At 53.2% G+C, this 22,863-nt stretch overlaps 1 protein-coding gene across 1 annotated transcript; it reads right to left on the reverse strand.

Moving 5' to 3' along the window:
• Positions 1-782: 782 nt before the first annotated feature.
• Positions 783-21,914, reverse strand: BMF (Bcl2 modifying factor). The gene is given in 7 exon segments (XM_025998453.2): positions 783-4,769; positions 17,133-17,293; positions 18,770-19,066; positions 21,280-21,366; positions 21,369-21,407; positions 21,793-21,848; positions 21,850-21,914. Coding segments are annotated over 7 exon segments (807 nt in total). The 3' UTR covers positions 783-4,667.
• Between the last annotated feature and the right edge of the window lie 949 nt (positions 21,915-22,863).

Genomic DNA, 22,863 nt, shown 5'->3' on the forward strand with positions numbered 1-22,863 from the left:
CACTGCATAAGACCAGAAGTGTTTTTTTTTTCTGAGGACTTTCAGAATTCTGTCAAGAGTTTTATTTTTTTTTTTAAAGATATTATTTATCTATTCATGAGAGACACACAGAGAGAGAAAGCCAGATACACAGGCAGAGGGAGAGGCAGGCTCCATTCAGGGAGCCCGATGTGGGACTCGACCCCAGGATTCCAGGATCACACCCTGGGCCGAAGGCAGACGCTCAACTGCTGAGCCACCCAGGCATCCCAAGGGCTTTAAATTACCCTTTTGAGTCAGACACCTCGTTGATCCACAGAGCAAGGCAGGCCAGCAGTCCCCCTACAAGGACCATACCTCCCGAGATGCTACCCTGATAAAAGGAAGCCACAGCCCAGCCAGACACCAGAGGGGATGGTGGGCAGTGGAGGCTGCCACTGCAGAGTGCCATCACCCTTCCCCTGTTATTCTGCAGAAGGCAAGGCTGACGTACACATGGAAGAGCTGGAGGCTCAGAGAGGTGGCACAATTTGCTTAAGGTCATTCAGCTGGGGGAGGCTGGGACCGGATCCAAATCCAGGTCTGGATCCAAAGCCCCTGTCTTTCCACCTCCTGGGGCCTCTCCCATGCTGCTTTCCCTGAGGTCAGCATGGCTCTTCTCCACTTCTGGGGGGAAAGGACGTCCTAACAAAAGCCGGGAGCCTGGGGGTAGCTCAAGAGAGCAGCCAGAAAGAATTCAGGAGACTCGATTTCCCTAACCGACCCCCTGGATTTTCATCACACCTTGAAAAAGAGGGGCCAGCTTTGTTTCAAAGGGTTTTATTAAAAATTGTACCAATTGATAGGGGGAAAATATACACACACATATACGCATGTGAAGAACATAAAGCCAAATATTCTGTACAGGTAAAAAAAACCAATGGGTCCCTGTTCCCCTCCCTCTCTTTCTCTCTCTCCCAGAGGCAGGGTGCCTAGAACCCAGGACAAGTAACCCAGGCTGAACAAAATGCTACATTCTCACTGGGTCTCTCCCTGCCAGCCCCTGTGGACCCGGGGATGGGGCAGCCGGGGGGGCGACGCTCACAGAGCGGGGAGAGGGGCCGCCACTCATGCAGGGAGTGGGGCAGGGCACGTCCCAGGGCCAGCTCTCAGCCCCTGTGGCCTGCAAGGCTGGTGCACCTAACCAAGAGCTCAGCTTTGTGTTATTCCCTCAAAGCTTGAAGTCCCCACCAGCTGAGGTACCCCCTGCCCACAGGGGACCCAGGAGGCTTCGGGGGCTCCTAAGTGATCCCCTTCCTAGACCAGGTCCAGCTAAGGTCCAGCCTCCCACCAAAGATCTGCAGCTTCTTGCAGCCCAGACTGAACATTGATTCCCAGAAGCCCCGCAGAGCCGTGGAGGCAGGAGCCTTTGTGTTCTTGCTGCTTTCCACTGTCCATACCCCTTCTTCATCAAGTCCACCAAATGACACAAGCTTGCCAGCTCTCTGTGTGCTCCTCTGCCGACTGGGGCAGGCACAGTGGCTCCCTATCCCCCAATGGAGGTCAAGGCAGGACCATCCCAAACAACCCCCCCAAAATTCCATGCCCGGGCTGGAGCCACCTCGGGATGAGGCTGGGCCTCTGGGGCCAGTGAGACGAGTCAGCTGGGCCCCTCTGAGTGCTTGGAGCATGCCTGACACGTAAGCTCTGGACACAGACCCACACCCCTCAGGGCTTGGGGAGGTCACTGGGAGGTGATCTTTCTCTCCCTCGCACTGAGCAGGAAAAGGCCACAGGGACAGCTCTCCAGCAGCCCCAACTTCGAAGCAGGCAAAGGCAGAGAGGCCAGGCCAGGTCCTCCAACTCACTTAGGGAGTCAGATGTCTGGCCTGGGTGGGGTTCTCTCCCTCATTCTGTCTATACGCTTTCAGAAACTCTAGGGTTCTGAATCAGAAGGGCCTGTCTTGACCCTGAATATCAGGCTTCCTCCCTCCAGGGCTTTTCTATAATGAGAGTGAGGTTTCCAGCCCCTCTCTCCCCTCACCCTCAGCAAACCACAAAAACTCCACAAGTCTTCAGCTGGTTACAGGTCAGGAGCCAGGTCAGAGTCTCCCTCCCTCCAAATCGGATTCTCCTCCCCCTAACTAGAGACAGCCAAGCTCCCTGGGGTGGGGGATGGGGAAAGGGGGCCCAGAGGGAGGGATGCATCTCCTGAGGCTGGACCTGAGGAATGTTCAGACCAACTCACCAGGCAGAGGGGGAAGGGGCCAGTCTAGATTACTAGGCCAATTAAAAACAGCCAGCCAGGAAGAACCGCTCTCCTTCCTGGGGCCATCTACCTCCTGGGTGTTTTGGGGGGGAAGGGCGAAGGAGGGGGTTTTAAATTTTGCCCTAGCTTGCTTAGGGTAGTGAGTGAGTTCCTGGCCTCCCAGAAGACAGAGGCAGTGCAGTCGGACTGCCCTCCCCTGGCCTCAGGCTCCATGTTCAGGTGGGCTTGTCAAACTCTGGGCTCAGTTCTCAGAGCAGGCCACAGGACATCCTGCCCGGGGCCTGGCAAGATCTCCGAAGCTGGTGGTTTTGCCTCAGCACTGGGCCCCAGACCATTTATTTGTTCTCTCACTCAGCTCAGCAGGGAAGTGCGCTAAGAGGGGTTCAATGAGGCTGGCAGAAATAATCCTGGTTTTCTTGTGTGCTGCTCAAGCAGACACCAGCAGCCTGCCTGTCACTGCCTTGGTCCAGAAGAGGGAAAACAATGTCCAATGCACATTCTAAAATGCTGTGGAGACACACAAAGAAGGCTGGATTTCACAATGGTCAGCGTGTCCCCGAGTTGGTCTTCACCTGTTCCCTGGGTTCCTTCTGGTAAGCAGGAACCCATCTTCTTAGCAGACAAACCATGGTACACACCCTGAGAACAGAATTCTAGCCAAGAAGAGGTAATACCTCCAGAACATCCAAGCAGAACAAAACAAAGGCTAATATACAGTTTGAGGTCCTTCACCTCAGGGCTGCTGTGAGCCCATATGGCACCTTTGTGCAAATTAGGAACGACACCCCTTCCTCTGAACAGACATAGCCTAAGACGAGGGCATATAGCCTAGTGGGCAGAGTATGAGCTGGATTTTAGCTTCCATTATCTTCTTCTGCAGGTGCCCTTGTGCAGTGCACAACCTGCCCAACTGTACATCCAGTAGATTAATGCTTCCTGCAGACCTCCTCTCTGTAGAACCGTAGGAGCTTGTTGGGCTTCTTCAGGTTTGAGAGTCTACATGGACTCCTCCAATTTCCTTGGGTAGCCCTGAGGTCTTCTCTGCCCAGGAAGCCATCTTTACTTTGGGCCTTGCTTCATGTTAGCACCAATGTTATCTTTTCTTACATATGCAAAAAGTATAATTTAATTTCTACATGTCTAGTTAACAGATTCCCTGTGTCTTTTCAGATTCCCCGCATCTGCTATCAGAGCTGCCAGCCTGGCTGCTTTAAATTCTCTCCATGAGTGCCACAGCAGGGAGAAAAGGGAAGTTCAGAGGCAGCTGCAATCCTGCTGAGCTCCAGAGCACGATATTCCCGGGACTAGCTGGAAGCTGAAGGAAGACAGGAAACATGTACCCAAATTTGACAAATTTGACGGCTCCACACTCTAATCATTGCCTGTGATTCTAAAAGACATGTTTCAGCTGACAAAGCCACAGTGCTGGCTTCTTCCTGTATCCCACTAGGTGTGAAAAAGGAATGGGGTTAAGCGGGAGGAGGTATGTCGTTTCCAAGGAAACCAAGGGGTCTGGGTTCCTCTAGGGCTGACTCTCACAGGTGGGATGGCCACCACACTTCCCAGCCCCATGTCATCCTGCAGTCCGTTGGCTGGGTCTTTTGAAAGAAGAGCTGACAAAGGCACAAGCTGCTGGCTATGGCATGGTCATTGGCTCTTTGGCTCATCCGTGGCTGACACCCAGTGTATCCCAGGCAGCCAGAGGTGGCAAGGGTTCTGCACCTCAGGACCAATCCCGGGGCCTCTGAGTGGGAGCAAGTAAGACTTGAGGCCTACCCGGAAGTTTGGTTCATTTTGCGGCATGTTTGAGGGGTCCTTGGAGAAACCCAACCCTCCCTGAGGTCTGCTGGAGATGACAGGGGCTGGGCAAGAATCCCTGAGCCCTTGAGGCAGGCAATGACTGGGCCAAAGGAGAACCCAGATATGGAGCTGGCTGACTGGCCTAGTGGAAGTTGCCACGCTCAGCTGGAAAGCCCCTGGCCAAGGCCCTGGGGGATTAAAGCAGTGTGACTGTCAGATCTCGGGCCATCCATGGTGGAAGGCTGATAGTGCGGGTGGAACCAGGAGTCTCATCCAATCTCCTATGTCTTCAGCGAGCTCCTGGGAGAAACTACAGTCCACTCGCCGGAGCACATCACTACCTGGTCATCAACAACCGCTCAAGAAAGACTCGACGTGTCAGAGCCCTCGGGAGGTCCCACATCACAGACACATCAGCCTCCACTTCAACAGTGTTTGACAAAGGCCCTTACTCCTGGTCGAGGTCCTGAACAGGGAACGATATCCCGCTTGGGTATGTCTTATGTACACAGAGAGACACTTTTAAAATGCAAACGCAAAAAAACAGCAATGAATACACTTCATAAGACACGGTGTCAGTCCTCTTGATGTCAACCAACGTCCTTCCTGTGGTGCCCTGAACGAAGAGGGCAGCCCAGCCTCACCTGGGACCTGCCCCATTCCTGTTCTCATCTGCATTCAAAGCCAGGTTGTGCAGGAAGAGGAGAATCTGCCACCACACTCGATTTTGGTTTTGCTGGTGCTGAAAGGGAAAAAAAAAAATGTGATTCCTAAACATAGCCTGTAGCCTTGACGACTCCTGACTCCTTATCATTCCCAATAAAAGTTCAGATCGATGTGTCTAGGGGCAACACTTTAATCCTATCAGGACAGCAAACTGGGGGACAGGGGTGGGGGGGAGGGGTGAGAAGAGTGGTGAAGAGGAGGAGATGAGTTCTCCAAAAAACAATTGCAGTTTTAACATTAAAAAGAAAAGACCAGGCTCTTTATGCACTGTGCACAAGAGGATTAAACTTTTCCCCTGCTTGCAGGATTTTCCAGAGTTTAGCCAAGTGCTGCTTTTAATCAGATTGGCTCCTGAGCCCCTCAAACCTCAGCTGCATGAACAACAAACTTTCTTCAGAAAGAAAGAGAAGAAGTGCCCCCCTCTCTTCCCCAACTCCAAAGTAACACAGAGAACAAGGGGGGAAGGGGGGAGCCTCCATCTGCAAGTGATTTGACACTGTGAAGGTCAAAGGGTTAATCTTCAATTTAAACCACACTGCTGAGGCAGCAAAAATCTGATTTCATCCAGTGCAAACACACACGCACACACATGCACACACACAGACACACACACACACACAGACGCATACGCTTGTACGCCCGCCCTCTCTCCCTTCCCAGCATCTCCAGCTCGGTGCTGCCCTTTTTATAGCTGCTCTTGACAGTAAGCCATAAATAATCCCTCTTGGAGCGCTTTCCTACTGACTGGGGCCAATTAAACGTTAAGCAAGAACATACTTGAAAACAAAACAAAAACAAAGAATGCACACTACTCTCTGGAGGTTATCCCAGGTCCTACTGTCAGGCAGAGAAGCTGGGGGCAAAGGTCAGGGGTCAGAGGCTCACAGGCTTGGGGCTGCTGCCACACCCACACAGGTACCATTTACCGGGGGCCAGCAGAGGCTCCGAGGGGAGTGGGGTGCTGGAAGAGGTGGCCTTTGTCCTCTCTTTGTCTGCCAGGGCAGGAGGACGGGATGTGGGCCCTCTCCACCCGGTCCTCGGTGCAGAGGGGAATGAAAAGCTAGTGTGCAGGAAGAAGCCAGCATGGGTTGGACCAGGGTCACTGGCAGGGCCCCGCAGTGAGTGTGGCCATGCGAAGGGACAGCAGGGCCGGGGCCCTTCTCGGGCTGTCTTTAACCACTGCCTGGGCCCCTATGTCTCAGATGGTGAGGACAAGGTAAGTCAGTGGCAGAATGGAAAGTCAGCCCGGGTGTCCCGCGCCCACACCCTTGGAGCTTTGTGGGCAGGGCTGGCCCTGGCCTCCTGGACTTTCCCCCAGGCCCTGTGCAGGTTCCAGCCACCCCCCCCCCCCCCCCGCCCGCCTCCACCGGCCTTGGGCCACAAAATTAAGAGAGGTGACCTGTGGACTGCGGCTGACCTCAGGGCCCTGCCGAGGCAAGTGAACCCCACGCTCGTCTGGGGCCACAGTGTGCCCCTTGCCCCTGAGGAGGGGAGGCTGGAAAACCATCCAGGAAGCTGGAGTTGGGGCTCCTGCCAGGAGGGGAAATCAGGGTGTGCCACAGAGGAGTCCTGGCAGACTGCAGCGGGAGACTGATGGCTTCCTTGTGTTTTGTAAACAAAGATGAGTAAAAAGAGGAAACACAGCCGGCTTAACAAAATCTGGTTAGAGTGAAGCAGCGTGAAAACAGCCTCAGCTGCAAAACCTGAAGGCTCGGGCCTGCCTGCAGCAGCTGGCAGGGCACCCCGCCTCCTGCTTCCCGCCCCCAGCTGCTGCCCGGGACAGGTGCAAAGGTCATGTGGTGGAACAGGAGGAAAATCCAGGAAAAGACTGGTCCCCAGAGACGCCTGTCTGCTGGAATTCCAAGTCTCCTCAGGTGCCTGTTTGAAAAGGCCAAGTAACAATAACAGCCACAATCATGACAAGAATAGTAGCACTGAGTGTGTCAGGCTCTGAGTCTTCTACAAAGTGTGAAGACTCTGCTGGTCCGTGGACCAGCAGTCTCAGCACCACCTGGGAGCTTACTAGAAATGTAGATCTACTGACTCAGAATGTGCATTTTTAACAAGATCCCCACGTGACTTGGAGACTCCATTAAACTCCTTTGGCCCTTCTCGACAATCCTGTGAGATTGTTACATATCATTATCCCCATTTTACAGACGGGAATGTTGAGAGTTCAAGAACTTGGCCACATGGCTACTAAGTGGCAGGGACTGAATGGAATCCAGACCACCTGGCCCTAGAGCAATGTCTTTACCCATTATCATTATTCTCTGGGCACCACCACACAACTTTCTTTATGCCAAAGCAGACCCTTTCTTCTCCTCTTCTCTAAATCCTATCAAAATAGCTCAATGGCCAAGGAAGGGAGATCACAATATGTTGTGGAGCCTGGGCCAATCCCATTTCTGTATGCCTCAGTTTTTTTCCCCAAATGCCCCTAATGGGCTGCCTGGGTAACTTCCGGGGCCCTGAGGTATCTGGGGATGAGGGCAATGCAGCACCCTCAGTCCCATCATTTGGGGGTGTTGGGGGACCCAGAAGCAGCTATGGGCCAGAGCGTGCTGTCAGAGAGGAAGGCCAAGGTCTTGCTGGGAGACATAGGCATGCCTAGGTACAGAGGCAGGGCCACAGACCCACCGCTGGAAAGAACCTGAGTTCCAAGCCTCTGCCTGTGACAGGCCTCAGGGTACAAGGCACTTTGGGTGGTGGGTGGCTCCCTGGGCCAGGACTCAGAGGACCTGGCTGTAGGCGGGAGATTCTCACCAGCTTGTCTGCGAGTCCTCACTTCCCTTGTAAGAGAAATGCAAGCATGGTATTAGGTCAGCAGTTCCCAAACCTGACTGTGTCACAGAATCCACTGAGGTGCTGTTAGAAATACAGAGTCCCAGGGTTCCACCCAGGCCAACTGGGTCAGAATCCCCAGGGAAGCAGTCCAGGAATTTGTACATTGAACAAACTCTCTGGGTGACATTTTTTATTTTTTTATTCTATTTATTTAATTATTTTTAAGCTTTTGATTTTTTAAGTAATCTCTACACCTAACATGGGGCTCGAACTCACAACTCTGAGTTCGAGGCCCATGCTCCACTGACCAGGCCCACTAGGTGCCCTAGGGCAACGTTTTTTAAATCAGAAGTAACATTGTTTGTATATTTTAGTCATCAAAGTAATACATGTTAACTGTAGAAAAATTGGAAAATACAAGAAGTGAGAGGGAAGAAAATAAAATCACTTGTGTTCTTGCAGCCTAGAAGAAAACACTTCTTTTTTTTTTTTTTTTTCCAGTCTCTTTCAATTTCTTCTCATCAGAATAATGACTTGGCCAAGCCAGAGGTAAATCCTGCCCAGGTGGTTCTGAGGCAGCCAGGCCACAGACCAGCATTTGGAAACCACTGAGGTGCTTTCCGATTCTGAGGTTTGGGATGTGAAGTTTGTCATCCACAATTACCCTCAGGATTACAATTCCGAGCTCCAACAGTTGAATCCAGCCAGCCTATCGGAGGGTCCGGGTGGGCCGGGAGACCAGGCTGCCTCGTACTGAGTTAAGCTGGCTGCATGGCAGCTGAGAGAGCAGTAAGAGCAGAGCCTGGTAACCAGTCCATGGCCTCAGTCGTCCCTTCTCTGGGCACAAGCAGATGCCACACAAATTCCACTTAGCCTTCTCTTGCCACAGGGCAATCCCTGAAAGGCCCTCTTCTGAAAAGAAACCAAGCTGCATCTCACCAAAATTATCAAAGAATGCCCTGATCATGAAGAAACCAAGCACTTAACAAAACTATCAAAGAATGTCCTGATCAATAACAAATACAATATTTAAAAAAAAAATTACACAAAAGGGCCTGACCAGAAAGGAAAGAGAAAGGACATGAAGGGAGGCCAGTGAGAGAAACAGTAAGGAGGAAGGAAATAGACAGTCACTGAACAGGATGAAGTACACAAAGACACCACAATGCCAGAGAACATGGGTCCTTCCAGCAGAAGGTGTGGAGGAGCAGGGAAGAAGGAAGGGGAACCAGGAAAGAGTAGGCTTGGCCTCTCATGCTCATGGTACAGCATGGAACGCAGCACCCGAGATCAGTGAGTGCAAACCCTCAGAGCAGGACCTTCCTCTCCCAGAGTTAGCTAGAGTACCCTTCTAAGTCCGGAAACCTGCAAGAAGTGGGGGTTCTAAGAAGGCACAGTCAAGGTGGGCGCTTAGGGATTGGAGATGGAGGCACAAGGGATGGGGAGCTGCTGGGGATTGGAAGTTTCCACTTGATTTTAGCCGAAAGGCCGAGAAGTGATTGGGATTGAAGTTTCCACCAGAAGACCTCAAACTGAGAGTTTAGAGGGTGGGACCCAGGCATAGAGGAGAGAAAAAAAAAGAGAGGTGAATGCCCTGTGGGAAAGGGATCCAACCTGGTGGATAAAAATATCCTCTTCAGTTAAGACGGCATAGGCAGGTACTAGAGACCCAGGGCTCTTCTTTGACGGTCCCACGTCCCACTTTCTTGCTGTGGTCAGGGGATGAAGGCAATCAGCTGACAAGGGTTCAAGTCACCCCCACTGGGCACACAGTAGGTACTTAACAAATGCACACTGGACCGACTACAGAAAAGTCAGCCTTGCAAGATAACCCACTTGTCTGAGGCCGGGAACAAGTGATGTCTGGCCAGGTCTAAAGATGTACTTGATGTGATAGTATCAGCCTCTTGCCTGGGGAGAGGCCCAACTAGTAAAAGGCTTTTCTTCTTCTTCTTCTGTTTTTTTTTTTTTTTTTTTTTAAAGAGCTGGCTGTGGTGTCTGACAAGGTTGGATTACACAAATCAAACTGTCCCATGTGGCCTCTGCCCTAAGCACAGTGTTCCCTCCCCTTCCCCCAGATAAGAATCTCCCTCTGCCTCTCTCCCTTTGGATCCAATTCACACCCTCTGGGCGCTTTGTGTGTCACCAGTATTCCAGATGCTTCAGCAAAAGCTAATTCACCCCCGAAGGACTAGAGGAAAGAGCACCCATATACTGTGGCCCTGCTCGAAAAGAACCCTGCCAATTTTACCAAATAGACAGCGATTCATAGTATCTTATACTGAGAGTACTTTCCAATCTACCCATTTCTTCTTCCTAAAGATCTGGAACACAGGAAGGACACATATTATCAATCCCATTTTACAGATGGGGAAACAAAGGCTCAGAAACATCCCTCCAAGCAAATTAGTTGGCAGGGACTGGGGGTGGGCGGTGGGGTTATTCAGACCCCTGTCTTCTAACTCCATAGCTCTGTTTTTCTACTAAAATATTACAGTGTATTTATTCACACTGTGGAAAGTAGTACTAACTTTTCAAAGAGAATCACCACTGAACGGCTCCCCTAGTATGTTTAAAGACATTGTTTCCAGATCATTAACTATTTAGTAAGGATGCTGTGGACCAGAAAAACATAAACCTTCCAGAGGCAGAGCAAACTGAAGATCAAACAGAAATAAAGCTAAAAACTGATGACTTCAGGTCATGTTCTGAAACCACACTTGGTTTCTTTAAAATGCAGAATTTCGCATGCCCTGTTTTACAGGGAGAAACATTCTCTTCCGAGTGATGTTTTCCTACCTCTCCCCTGTCTCCATGCTGCTCTAAACCCACCCTGGCGGAGGCTGAGCGGGGCAGCCTTGCCACCAAGAACGGGAATAGAGATAAGAGAGACTTCAGGAAAATTCAACTTGGAAGAAATTGAGGAGATGTTTTTGTTCAATTCAGCAAGCTTTTATTAAGCCCCCAACTGGGGGAAAGGCTTATGAAAGGCACAAAGATGAGCGAGATGCAAACTGCCCTTGATTATTCTATAATCTGAGCAGAAGAAAACAAAAGCATAGAAGTAAGTTTTATGGGAGGCAGGGCCAGGTCAGGGCAGTAAGTGGGTGCTCCTTCATGCTCTTGTTTGCCAGGAGGTGCCTGGAAGCAGTGATGGGTGGTGGGAAGACTACAGTCTTAGGACTGATCAGATCTGTATGGCTCCCAGCACAGTCACTGACAGCATAACTTGGGCGTGCTGGGCTGTCTCCCTTCTCTGAACCTGTTTTCTATAAAACAGCGATGATCGGGTCCAGAAGTAGGAGGTGGCTGGGTGATCAAACAAGAAAAATACACATAAAGCGATGGGCCTGGTGACTAGAGGGAGCAGCTCACTCCCCATGGAGGACAAGGAAAACCTGGGCCTCCCTTAACCTCCCCGACACCTCCCTCAACATCCTCTTCCTCAGAGAGGTCCAGGGGTGGAGGAGTGCTATCTTCTAAACAGACTGCTGCAGTCCTGGGGAAATCCCTGACTTTTCATTCTGAGACGGGCCAAGGTAGCTAGAGGCAGCTGGGCTCAGAAATCCAGGCTGCCAGGCTGACCAAGGGATTCTGAAACCCACAGGGCAGCCCCTTGGGCCCAGTGGCCCACTGCCCTAAGAATGCTTCTGACCCAGACGGCCGGAGTAACAGGCAATGTGGCAAAACGGAAAAAGAAAAAAATAACCCCTTGCCAAGAGCTTCCTCAGCGCAGCCAGTAGTGCTAACAGGACGTTGAAGCCACACCACCATGGCAACACCAATCACTTCTCCAGGGAAGACGGGGTAGCCTGGAGCCACTGGTTCTCAGTGGAAGACAGGAGGGTTTCCTCTATGCAACTGCAGGCCACTGGCTTTAGCTGTGTGTGGGGGGGGGGAAGGGGGGAAATGGGGGAGGGGATAGGGCTGTGTCCACCACCCAGATCCCCAGAGCCTTTGGGGCCCCTACCTATCCTCCCACAGAGATGGCTCTGGCTCCCTCAGCCTGAAAACTGCTCCATCAAACTATCAGACAACTTAAGAACTCAAGAGAAAAACCTGCTGTGGGTGCTCCAGGCATAAGTAAGGGACAGAGGACGGAGAACTGCCAGATTTGCTGTGGGTCTACAAGACTGTGGAAAAGGAACCCTAGAGCTCTGGCTCCCAAACTGGAGCCTTAGCAGCTGGCTGTTCTCAGCCTGTCTGAGGCCAGTTCCCTAGGCAGGACAAGGCAAGCTAAGTATGGAAGAAGGCTGGACCCTCCTCTTCGCCACATACACTGACTGTTCTCGTTCTGGTCATGGAACATGCCCTCTTGGTTGCCAGACGTGATCCAAAGGCAAACTAGACATTTTTCTTCATCCTTCTTTTCTAGTACCTCTCCCAGCCCCTCCTCCCATCACCCCCTTCACCCTTAAGGGGGAAAAAAAAAAGCCAACTCCCATCCCCAAGGCCCAGCTTGGTGGGGAGGGAATGAACTATCCGGGACTATAAGGCCCTTCTCCTGGAAGAGAGAGTAGTCAGGTGCAGAGTTGTGTGGGGAACTCGGCCTCTAGTCAGCCACGCTGATGACTCAGAAGCTAAATATAGTGAGCGATATAAACAGAGCCAGCCACAGAGCAAACACAGGGCCCCGAAGCCCCGGCCTGGCTCTCACGCACAGCAGCCCTCCCCAGCAACACCGCCCCCTCTCCAGCCTCCCCCAGCCCCCAGCCCTCTCCTAGGTAGACCTCCCACTGCTGGAACAGAGGCTGGCTCCACAGGGACAGGCTCACTTTAAGGTGAAGCCCTGGGGCTCCTACTCAGGGCTGCCACATCTAGGGCCTGAACAACCTCATTAGCCGCAGTCTGAGCCCCCCCAAAACCACTTAGCAACAAGGAAGGCATCTCAAAGGGTCAGGTAGCAGCAGTCAAGGGCCCCTGAACAAAGGATCCAGGCTGTTGGCAGATGTAAACACCACTCTGGGTACGACTTCCAAACGAGCTCCCCAAGAACTATAAAGACAGGCCCAAGCAAAATCCTACAATCATCTTTTGGCACGTTTCCCAAAGTGTTAAACTGCCCACACCTTAATAGTTATAGGTACTACAATCTCCAACGGGCTTTCACATCTGTTCTGCTAAGTAAGCATTAGAAATCGAGGCGCAGAAGTTAAATGATTTGTCTATGGACAGAAAGCTTGTAAGTGACAGAGGGAGGATTTGAACCTGAGTCTACCTTTAAGTATAGGATCCTTTCTGGAATATTGCAATTAAAGATAGTTTTTAGTGAGTGGCTGACATTTTCTTCAGATTTCATTTTTCAGAAAGTCTAATTACTGTTCAGGGAATTTCCAAATTTGACTATTCTGAATGAAGCCACTCCTGGTCCAACTGAAAAAGCCATTTCCAACTCAAAGAATTCCAATGTTCTTGTGGTTTTACTCACTCAGTGGTCTACAGTGGCTTTTTTTTTTTTTTTTTTTTTTTTTTTGATTCTTGGCTTTTTAACATTGCCCAGAAATAACCCCCATAAATTTCAAGGTGGTGCCACTGGGATAGGAGACTTTCCTAAGAGGAGGAGGACAGAAGCTACTGCCCATTCTTAGGCCCATGCTGGAGAAGACTGTGGCAGGTGGAATAGAATGAAAGTAGAACCCACATCTTCTGACCCCAGCAGCTCATGAACACAGTGAGGAAGCTAACCTGTACCTCCTCTTCCCTGCAAAAGCTGGATAGACACAGAAATACCAAGGTAACTTCACAGAGCCTGAGTCAAGGTAGGCCATGGCAAGCACATCACCAGACATCTGCTGCAGAGGAACAAAGAGGGGAACCTTCCAGGGGCATCTGGGTGGCTCAGTCAGTTGAATGTCCAACTCTTGGTTTCAGCTCAGGTCATGATCTTGGGTCATGAGATTGAGTCCCATATCAGGCTCAGTGCTCAGCAGGAAGTCTGCTTATACCTCTCCCTCTACCCCTACACACATACACACACACACACACACACACACACTCTCTCTCTCTATCTAAAATAAAGAAATAAAATCTTAAAAAAAAAAAAAAAAAAGAGGGGAACATTCTACTCCTGACCCAAAGGAAGGTGGGGCATTTGATTGGGTTTGGAAAGGCTTTTACCTCCAATCACCTAGCATTCAACTCTCCTGTTGCTTTGGAGACCCAAACTGCTGATAAAAAGCGCCTTACTAAAAAAAAAAAAAAAAAAAAAAAAAAAAAAAAGCGCCTTACTGACAGTGATCTTCTGCCTTCAAATCCTTGCCCTTCCATCCAGAGGAGCCACCCTGAAGAGATCACACAGGTAACCAGGCTAGATGCCCACCCTACATGCTCCCTAGGATATATGTTGGGAGGGCTTATGGCCAGCAAAAACTGAGATCCAACATCCAGTGGAACTTGGAACCTTTTGAATCTGGGGTCAAGTTGATGCACTCAATTTGCCAAAATGCCATGCTACAACACACTACCCCATCATTGTACCTCCCAGCCCTTCTGCTCCACATCTCCTAGGAAGAAGTATTCCCCTGATACACAAATAGAATAACTAGGGTCTGTAACTGGGGACCAAAAGTGGCAACTCACACTCCCTACAGGACTCAGGGACCAATGGCCGTTGTCTGGCCCTGGGACACCATCCCAGATCTGAGGAGAAAGGAGATGGCTAAGCCCTCCCAACACCTTACTGCCACTTGGGTTGCATTTCCTTCACTCCCTAAACTCAACCTACGACAATGGGGGGTGGCCATCATTTCTTTGTGGAGAAATGTACAAGGCCGAGGTCCACAACTGAACAGCTTGGACACAAATTTCTCTATGCAGGGCAGGTGGAGGGGAACTCAGGGGAAGCAGCTCTGCTAAGGGATCAGCCTGATGGGAGGCGTGGGAAATGTACTGTGAACTGACAAGAACAAATGTGAGGGACGATCAGGCTTACAGACAAAAGGAAACAAGCATTAACAAGTACCTACTGTGTACCTGGAGCTTTCATTGGTATTTTCTCACTTAATCTTCACAATAAAATTCTGTGCTATTAGCTCTAATTTACAGAAGAGGACGATGTGGACTTGGCAACGTCAAGTGCCTTCCTGATGGCTAGTAGGTGGTAGAACAGGTATTCAAATCTGGACCTTCTTGACCTTGGATTCAAAGCCTAGAGACTGGGGATCCCTGGGTGGCGCAGCGGTTTGGCACCTGCCTTTGGCCCAGGGTGCGATCCTGAAGACCCGGGATCGAATCCCACATCGGGCTCCCAGTGCATGGAGCCTGCTTCTCCCTCTGCCTGTGTCACTGCCTCTCTCTCTCCCTCTGTGTGTGTGTGTGTGTGTGTGTGACTATCATAAATAAATAAAAAAAATTAAAAAAAAGAAAAAGCCTAGAGACTTAATCCTAAACCACTTCCTAGTACTTCAGTTTCTCTGCCTGCAAAGGAAGGGAATAGGGAAAGAAAATTATCCTAGCCTTTCCTGTAGGAGCTCCAAGAGAAGGTCTGTGAGTGGGGTTAGAGGGAAAGATGGGGTTAAAAGCAAGAGGATTCCACAGACAAAAATGTTTGGTTCTCTGTAATGGAAAATTTGGGAAAACCAGCTCTGCTAGAAAGGCTTAGCTGACCAGCCTCCTGCTACTATGAGGTAGGAGTAGACAGCAGCCAGGGGGCCAAGGGACACAGGGACCTCAGGAGCCAGTATGGGGTCAAGTGCAGAGCAGGGGAGATTTGCCTATGGTTCTCCTCTGGCTCTGCTGCTTGCTCCTCCTCCCAGGCCAGGGTGGCTCTGGCTGATAGCTGAAAGATACCCTCAAGGAGGCAGCCCTGACCTGGGGGAAGTGATGCCAAGCAGCAAAGAGCAGGATCAAATCTTGGAATGAACACTGTCTCCTCCTTTTCAGGACTGAGTCATGAAGAAAGGGCCCTGGGCTATGTTCTAGTCCTGTCCTCACAGCCTGCTCCCAAGCCTACAGGGGCTCACCAATGCATGGGAAACAACTGTTGAGAGAGATTAGGTCTACCGGGAATGAGAAAGGCTGCCTTCCAGACAGTCCTCTAGATGAATCTAGGAGACCCCCAGCCACCGTGTGTCCTCCAGCAGCTCCAGCACTGGGACTGGGAGCTGGGAACTGGTCTCAGCCCTAGGCCTGTATAACCAGGGAAGAGTGAATGGGCAGGAAGGAGGCCAAGAATCGGAAATCAAGAATCAGAGTGAGTCCACACATGGACCTAAGGAGAGACTCGAAGCCAAGTTTCCAGAAAACAATCAAAGGAGGGACTAGGGACTGGAGCCTGGGGCCAGAAGCTAGGCTGCCTTATTACCTAAGCATAGGGCCACCTTCTCTTCCCGATTAATAGGGGCTGGGAGACCCACCCAGGGACGAGGTCTAGCCCCAGATTTCCCTCAGAACTCCTAGGCAGAAGGCACTGACCATATCTAACCCTGATGGTCTGTTCTCAGGAGACCAAAAGACAACTTCTCTCTCCCCTGGGGCTGGCAACGGATTGGCCCTGAGGTCAAACCTACTGTGATCTCCTGGTGTCACCCATCTCGACTCCGGGTCTGCCCAATCATGATGGAATTCTCTTGATTCTGGACACACACACACACACACACACACACACCACCCGCTAGGACCGCCCCGGAGGCAGGGAATGTGTTCAGTTCCAGGTGGCCCGTGCCTTTGCTCCCCTGGCGGCGGTACCGGCACGGATTCAGCCCTGGGCTCCTGTCCCCCCCTGGTCCCTCCCTGGTCCCTCCCTGGTCTGGCTCTCTGGAGCGCTGCCCAGGGAGGAAGGGTTAAGTGCCTGGGGGCCGGCCCGGGCCGAGGCCGCGGGGCCGGGCGCCTCCAGCCCGCGGCCCGGAGGGCTCCTGCAGCACGAGCCCGCCAGCCGCCGCCTTTGTTGCCGGACTCGGCCACATGCTCTGCTGACACGCGATGCTCCGCCCCGGCGGGGCTGGTGCCAGGCTGCCGGCCAAGCGCGGGCCGCCCGTCTGGAGAGACTCTCCGAGGTCCGCTCTCCAGAGTCCCGGGTCCCGGTTCCCAGACAGAGACAATGAGGAGCAGCCTCCCCAGCTGGAAAGTGTCAGGTTACAACCGGTTCCACCACTTTCCCCCACTCAGGCCCATCCCTCAGCGGCTCGGTTACCCGGCTCCCAGGGCACCTCAGCCAGGCGCCCCCCCAACTGTCCGGCTTCAAAGCGGCTCCCTGGGAATCTTCCCCTGAGGTCCATGAGGGGCGATCTCCCCACCTGGCCTCGGGCAGACGCGGTGTGTCAGATGAGGCTGCGGTGTGTCAGATGAAGCTGCGGGAAGCCACCCCATTCCCCAGGAGAGATCGGGGCTTTCCTGCCCCGGGAGGGACAAACCGCTCTTAGGAAGCCTGAGCCCAGAGGCGGCAGGTAACCCACTTGGAGCTCTGAGAGGGCAGGAGTGCCCGGACAGTTGGGCCCACCCAGTTCACGGGAACCACAGCAGCCCAGGCCAAGACCCCAGGACCATGTCCTTGGGGCCCCGGCAGACGCAGAGTGGCTGAGGCAGGTCCTGGTCCACCCCCAGCCCCCAGCCCCAGCAGACTCTCCTCCCGCCCCAGCCCAGCTCCCGTGCCTACTTGCTGCATATGAAGCCGATGGAACTGGTCTGCAATGCACTGAAGCTTTCGGGCAATCTGTACCTCTGCTCGATGTTGCCACTGCCCTTCCGGGGGCTGCTCGAGGAGAGGCAAGCCTGCAGGGAAACTGGCAGGGAGAGGGAGCCGGTAGCCAGCGTTGCCTGCGAAGACAGAGGGCCCACATCTCAGCATTCTCCACAACTCCACTATCCACCCCGAGGTGCCTGACACTCCCTGCTGAGACCTGGGGCCGAGGCCTTTATCGGGGCACTCTGCCAGGTTTGGACAGACAGATCTGCTGGCTGCCCAGGCGTCTAAAAGCTGCCGTTCAGAGAACGGGAGGCAATGGTCCCAGCCTTCCCTGTAGTTCTCCATTCACAGGCAGTGCCAGGGTACAAGTAGTATGTGTGGGTGAACCTGCCAGCCTTCTGTCTTTATTTACCAAGCTATGCTTGACCACAATTTATTTTTCATGCAGTAGCAGGTTGAAGCTCTTCTCTGGAAAAGCACCGGAGGCAGCTCTCCAGAGTTCCTGGGTTGAGCAAAGCAAGGCAGAGAAAGAGAAAACCAAAATGTGCCTTCACTTTTTCCTCTGGCTGGGCCCAGGTCCCACAGCTCGGGACAATGGTACTAAAACTAGGGAGAGCAAACTCTTCAGACCCACTGGATAGCCAAGTTCCTCTCTGGAGGAGCCCCAGGCCAGACCGCAAGAGCTAGAGACCAGGGCTGCACCCTACCCCAGTGCTGGCAGTCGAGCTGCCGCTAGGGGTGCCTGCCTGCCTGCCTTCTTCCTCTGTTCCTTCTTCCCTGCCGGCCTTATCCATCTCCTCAAACTCCAAAAAGAACTGCAGGGCAGCTCCCTCTGGGAATAACTGCAGCGTCTTCTCAATATGCTCCATCAGACACAGCAAGTTCGCCTCCAAGCCCTTCCCCTCCCTCCATAAGCTATTGTGCTAAAAGAAGAAAGCCGACTAAGTGTCTAACCCTGTCCCTTTGCCAGAGGAGGGCATGTTACTCATAAAGCAAACCATTTAAGCCCACAAATGAAGGGGTCTTGTCTGATTGAGCCTTGGAAACAGCCCCTCTACTGGCATCCAGCCCCGGCAGGCCCAACCTCTTTCTCTAGTTCCCCTTCCAAGCACAGAAAGTCCCAAGTGACACCTTCTGCCTTCAGGAATCTTCCCCTCCCAGAAAGGGCTGGGTTTTTCCCTTCAGTGTCAACAGCGATTCACACAGATCTCCCAACCTTCACTGGGGCCACATTGGCCAATTTACAAAAGGCATATCACTCCCAGGACACAAAAGGCTGTGCCACTCAACGGGCCACAGGATGTAAAACTCAAGGCCCAGGTACCCACTCTCCAATCCCAAAAGGTACCACAGACCCAAGGATCCCTGCAGAAAGGGACAAAAAGGCAGAAATGACGGCAGGCATAGCAATTTGCCCTTCTCAGTGCCTAAGGAGCACAGGTGAAGAGCAATGACAAGCAGAGAAGCAGAATGACAAGAATCGAGGAATCAATAGCCCCTGCTGTTCAATTTGGGGAAGGAAATAACAAAGTGCACGTTTGGGGAGGGGAAGTCCCCTCTTTTCCCCCAGTCTCTATGGGAGGAGTCCTGAGGCTAAGAGCACTCACCATAAAAGAGTCGCTGGGGCTCTTCGGTCACCCCACAAGGCAGCATGACACCCTGACTTGGGGAGGCCGGACTGAGGGTCTGGGTGGCCTTGTCTTCCTGGCTGGTGGGTCGAAGCCCAGGGCCACAGCAGTGGGTGAGAGGGAAGAGATGCAGACGGCTGAGGGGGCAGTCCAACTGGCTCTGGGCAAACAGGTCAGCAGAGAGCAAGCTCCCAGGCTGGGTCCCCGGCTCCCCATCCTCTGGCTGGAACACATCATCCTCCAGCTCCTCCACACACTGAGGCGGCTCCATCTCCCCTGTTAGAGCACAATGCAGGCCTCTGGGATGCTGCTTCTACCCAGGCCAAAGCTGAGGGATTCCCCTCCCCTTTTTTCTTTCCTGCTTCCCCTTCTTATTTGGGTGAGTAGGGCCAGGTACTGATGACAGACAACCGGTGATAAAGTACTACCAAGGATGACACCCGCCCCAAAGGCTGAAGACAGCCTCACTGCTCCATACCTCTTCCCTGGGCCTTCCGGGAGCCACCCCCCACCTTGGTCTTTTCTCTTGACCCAGGCTGGTTCCCGTCATGAAGTCTGACTGCTATTGACTCTGAGCACTAGCAGGGGTATGATCAACGGCTACAAGCATGCAGGACACCTGGGGAAATGTCAACAAGACCAGACCCTGTGAGTGGCTATGGGAGGGCAGAGGGTGCTGGGACTGGCTGTACACACAGTGCTCGTGCGCGCGCTCTCTCTCTCTCTCTCTCTCTCTCTCTCATACACACACACACACACACACACACACACACACACACACACTCACTCACTCACTGCCCTGAGGAGTAACCACCAATCTCTCATTTCAGTCTGAACTGAGCTCCAGGCTCAGCAGCAAAAACAAAAGCCAGCAACTCTAGGGCAGCCAGGTTCCCTCCAAACCTGCTAAGCCCCGCCCAGCTGCCGATCTACCCTAGTCTCCACCCCCTGCTTGCTCAACACAACAAACCGGCTCCACGGTGTGGTAAGAGTGGGTCCTGGGAGAGAGGGCAGAAAGACCCAAGTGAGTCATTGGCCTCCCAACAGAGCAGAGCCATCTGCCCACCACAGCTTGGCCTAGAGGGTAGGTCCAACATCCAGCAATGTGGCCAGCCTCCCCCAGCTCAGCCTACTCACTCGTCTCCATGACTTTAATCTTCTTTGCCCAGTCTACCTACCATTCCTGTCGGCACTGAACCTGAGATTGGTCTAACCCTCCTCACAGAAGGAAGTGAAATTCAGCCCTCTTTTTGTGACCTCACTCACTGTCTCTGTACTACTCAGGTTGTTGATAGGAGTTTCTTGGTTTCTTGGTTCCTCTTGCTCCACCTGATGGTTCTTGGAAATCTGAGCTTGGAGCCACCCAGCATCTTGAGCTCCCAACTCAGCCCCCTACATACACACACACACACACTAGGAACTTGTTAGGGTCCCTGGGGCAGCCAGAAGCAACAACTACCTGAATGGTTTGGGATTCAGAGAGATACTGTTTGTCACTGCCAGATTCAATTAGAGATCCCCTGGGAATTCTGTCTCCCAGTCTCTTGCCTTTGAAGAACAAGCCAAATGGTCTGTAGGCTGGTAAGATACTTAAAGGAATCTCACTTAAATTCAGAAACTTGGCTTTCCAAAATGCAAGCTCTCTCCGAGGCGCTTGCTTCAAACTTCCCTCCATCCCAACCAGTCCATGAGCTACTATGACCCTATCTTTGCCCTCTTCCCTGGTGAGTGAGGAGATGCCAGCTTGGATGGCAAAACAGGCACACGGTGTTCTTTGGAAAGTGTTTCCCAAAGGAGGGTAGGAGATCTTCAGCTTATCAGCACCAGGAAACAAAGTTCCTTGCTGAAAGGACCAAGTACTGTCTTGCCAGTCACCTGGCAGGGGCTCTTCTCCAGGCTTTCAGCCTTCTCTCTGCAGACTGGCAATCCCAGCCTAAGAGGGGGCCCTCCAAAGCTAATCACAAGCAGGAGTCATTGTCTTGGGTTTTCCTTTGAAGCCAGTCACCTCCCCCTCCCCCACCCAGCAAGGCCCCAAAGTTCAACCCTTGCCTGGACTGGACTGTGGGGGAAATGCAGCCATAGGGTGTGTCTCTGCAAGCCCTGGGGACCCTACCCATTCTCCACAAGAACTGCAGGTGGCTCCTCTGTACGTGGGAGCCTCCCGAGGGGTGCTAGGCAAAGTCAAGTGTAAACTGGGATAGGGTAAAGAGACCCTCTGCTCCTCTTCGCCTGAGCTGAGGAGGTGATGTCCAAACTGGTAGGAGGAGCACACTTCTTGAGAGCACTGCCTGGGAAGGTTTTATTCCTAGCAAAGGGGAACCAAAGCCCGCTTTGGAACCATCTCAGCCCCGAAGGGCTGTAAGAGGGATGCTGAACTTAAGACTCCTCCTCCTCCTAGGAGAATAGCCAGGCACTCGGAGGTTCCGCAGGAGTTAAAATCTGGGAACGCACACATACATGCGTACACACCCACACGACACACAGCAGACCTGGGTGACTCCAGGAGAGAGTCTCGGCCTCCGAGTCGTGGTGCCAGGGCTCCGCGCCAGGGTCCAGCGTGACGAGCACTCGGGGGCTTGGCGCCCAGAGTCGATTGGGAAGGAGGGAAGGAGCCCAGCTGTTAAGGAGAGGAGCCTTCAGACTCCGCGGGGAGGCTGGACGCCCCCCACTCCCTGTCCTACCCCGGAGTCAGATCCAGAGGCCGGGCCGTTCTCGGGAGCCCAGGGCTGCTCAGCAGTGAACCGCAGCTTCCCCTGCCCACCTGGACCCAACTCGCTGCTGTCTGAAACGCTACTGCCCCCAAGTTCCCTCGCGGAGCAGCGCACCTAGATAAGGGTCCTGCACCCCGTTCCCGCACCCCGGCGCTCCGGCCCTTCATGGTCCCCCCACACGCCCGCAGCCCAACCCTTCCCGGGCCCCCATGCGCAGCACGACTCCTCGCCCCACTTCCCCGAGGAGGTGCGACCCAGCTCCGCCCGGCCCCCGGCCGCCCGCGCGCTCACCGGGCTGCGGCGGGAGGCGGGAGGCGCGGGCAGGGGCGGCGGCGGCAGCTGGCGGGCCGGCGCGGGAGGAGGCCGCCGTGCACCGCGCGGTATTGTTTCCAAAATACGCCCGCTCGGGGCATCCCGCAAACAGCTGATGAGGCCCCGCCCCCGGCGCGTCACGCCCCCGGCGGCCAATGGCGAGCGGAGCCCCGAGTCCCGGGCTGGGCGGCTGCCAGGGACCGTCGCGAATGTACCGACCTTCCCTTGGAGACACTGCAAGGGGCCGAGCGAAATTCCGGCTCCCGCCAGAAGCGCAATCGGAGAGCCGTAGTTCGCGCAGATTCCGACCCGGAGTGCAAGCCCGGGAAGGACCGGAAATCTCAGTGCAAACCCTGAGCCCTCTCTAGCAGAAGGGAGAGAGGGGGCGCCAAAATGGCTTTTGTCTTCTCTTTCTCGGGAATGGTCTGAATAATGACGGAGCGTCCAGAAAGCGAGAAGAGGAGGACGCAGCCGGCGGCGTCCGTCGAGGGCAAGGTGCGTGTCCTTGTGGACCCGGCCTGGTGGCGAAGCACCCTCCCGCCTGCCTCGCCCGGCGGAAACAAACCCCAGGCGCGAAGCTTCGGGAAGCATGCGGACACGTACGCCTGGCACTGTCACTGCTGGTGACATTCAGATCTAACACGTCCAGAGGGACCCTCATGGCCTCTTCTTGAGGGGGCGTGGACACTTACAAAATAAGTATGTAGCCGAGGAGAGGAGAGATCAAGAATGCAGGGGCTGCTTGAGCAGTTGACACACATCCTGTTTACGGCAGCATCCAGAGATGGGGTTTGTGCTGCCAAGATGATGTGTCCTGTGGATCTCCTGCTATCCATAAGGAAGTCCCCAGGCCACTTCACAAACATTCATTGAATACCTGCATTGTGCCAAATACTGGATTAGGAGCCAAAACCCTGTGCCTGTCCTCAGGGAGCTTACAGTTTATTCAGGAGAGGAAGATTTGAAAATTATGGAATGTGGCATGAAATGTGTTAATTTTTAGGGACAAGGGCTGCTGCAAGCTGCAGAAAAATTCAGGGCGCAAAACAC

Source organism: Vulpes vulpes, chromosome 15 (genome assembly GCF_048418805.1).
Source record: "Vulpes vulpes isolate BD-2025 chromosome 15, VulVul3, whole genome shotgun sequence".
In the NCBI taxonomy this organism is placed as follows: Eukaryota; Metazoa; Chordata; class Mammalia; order Carnivora; family Canidae; genus Vulpes; species Vulpes vulpes.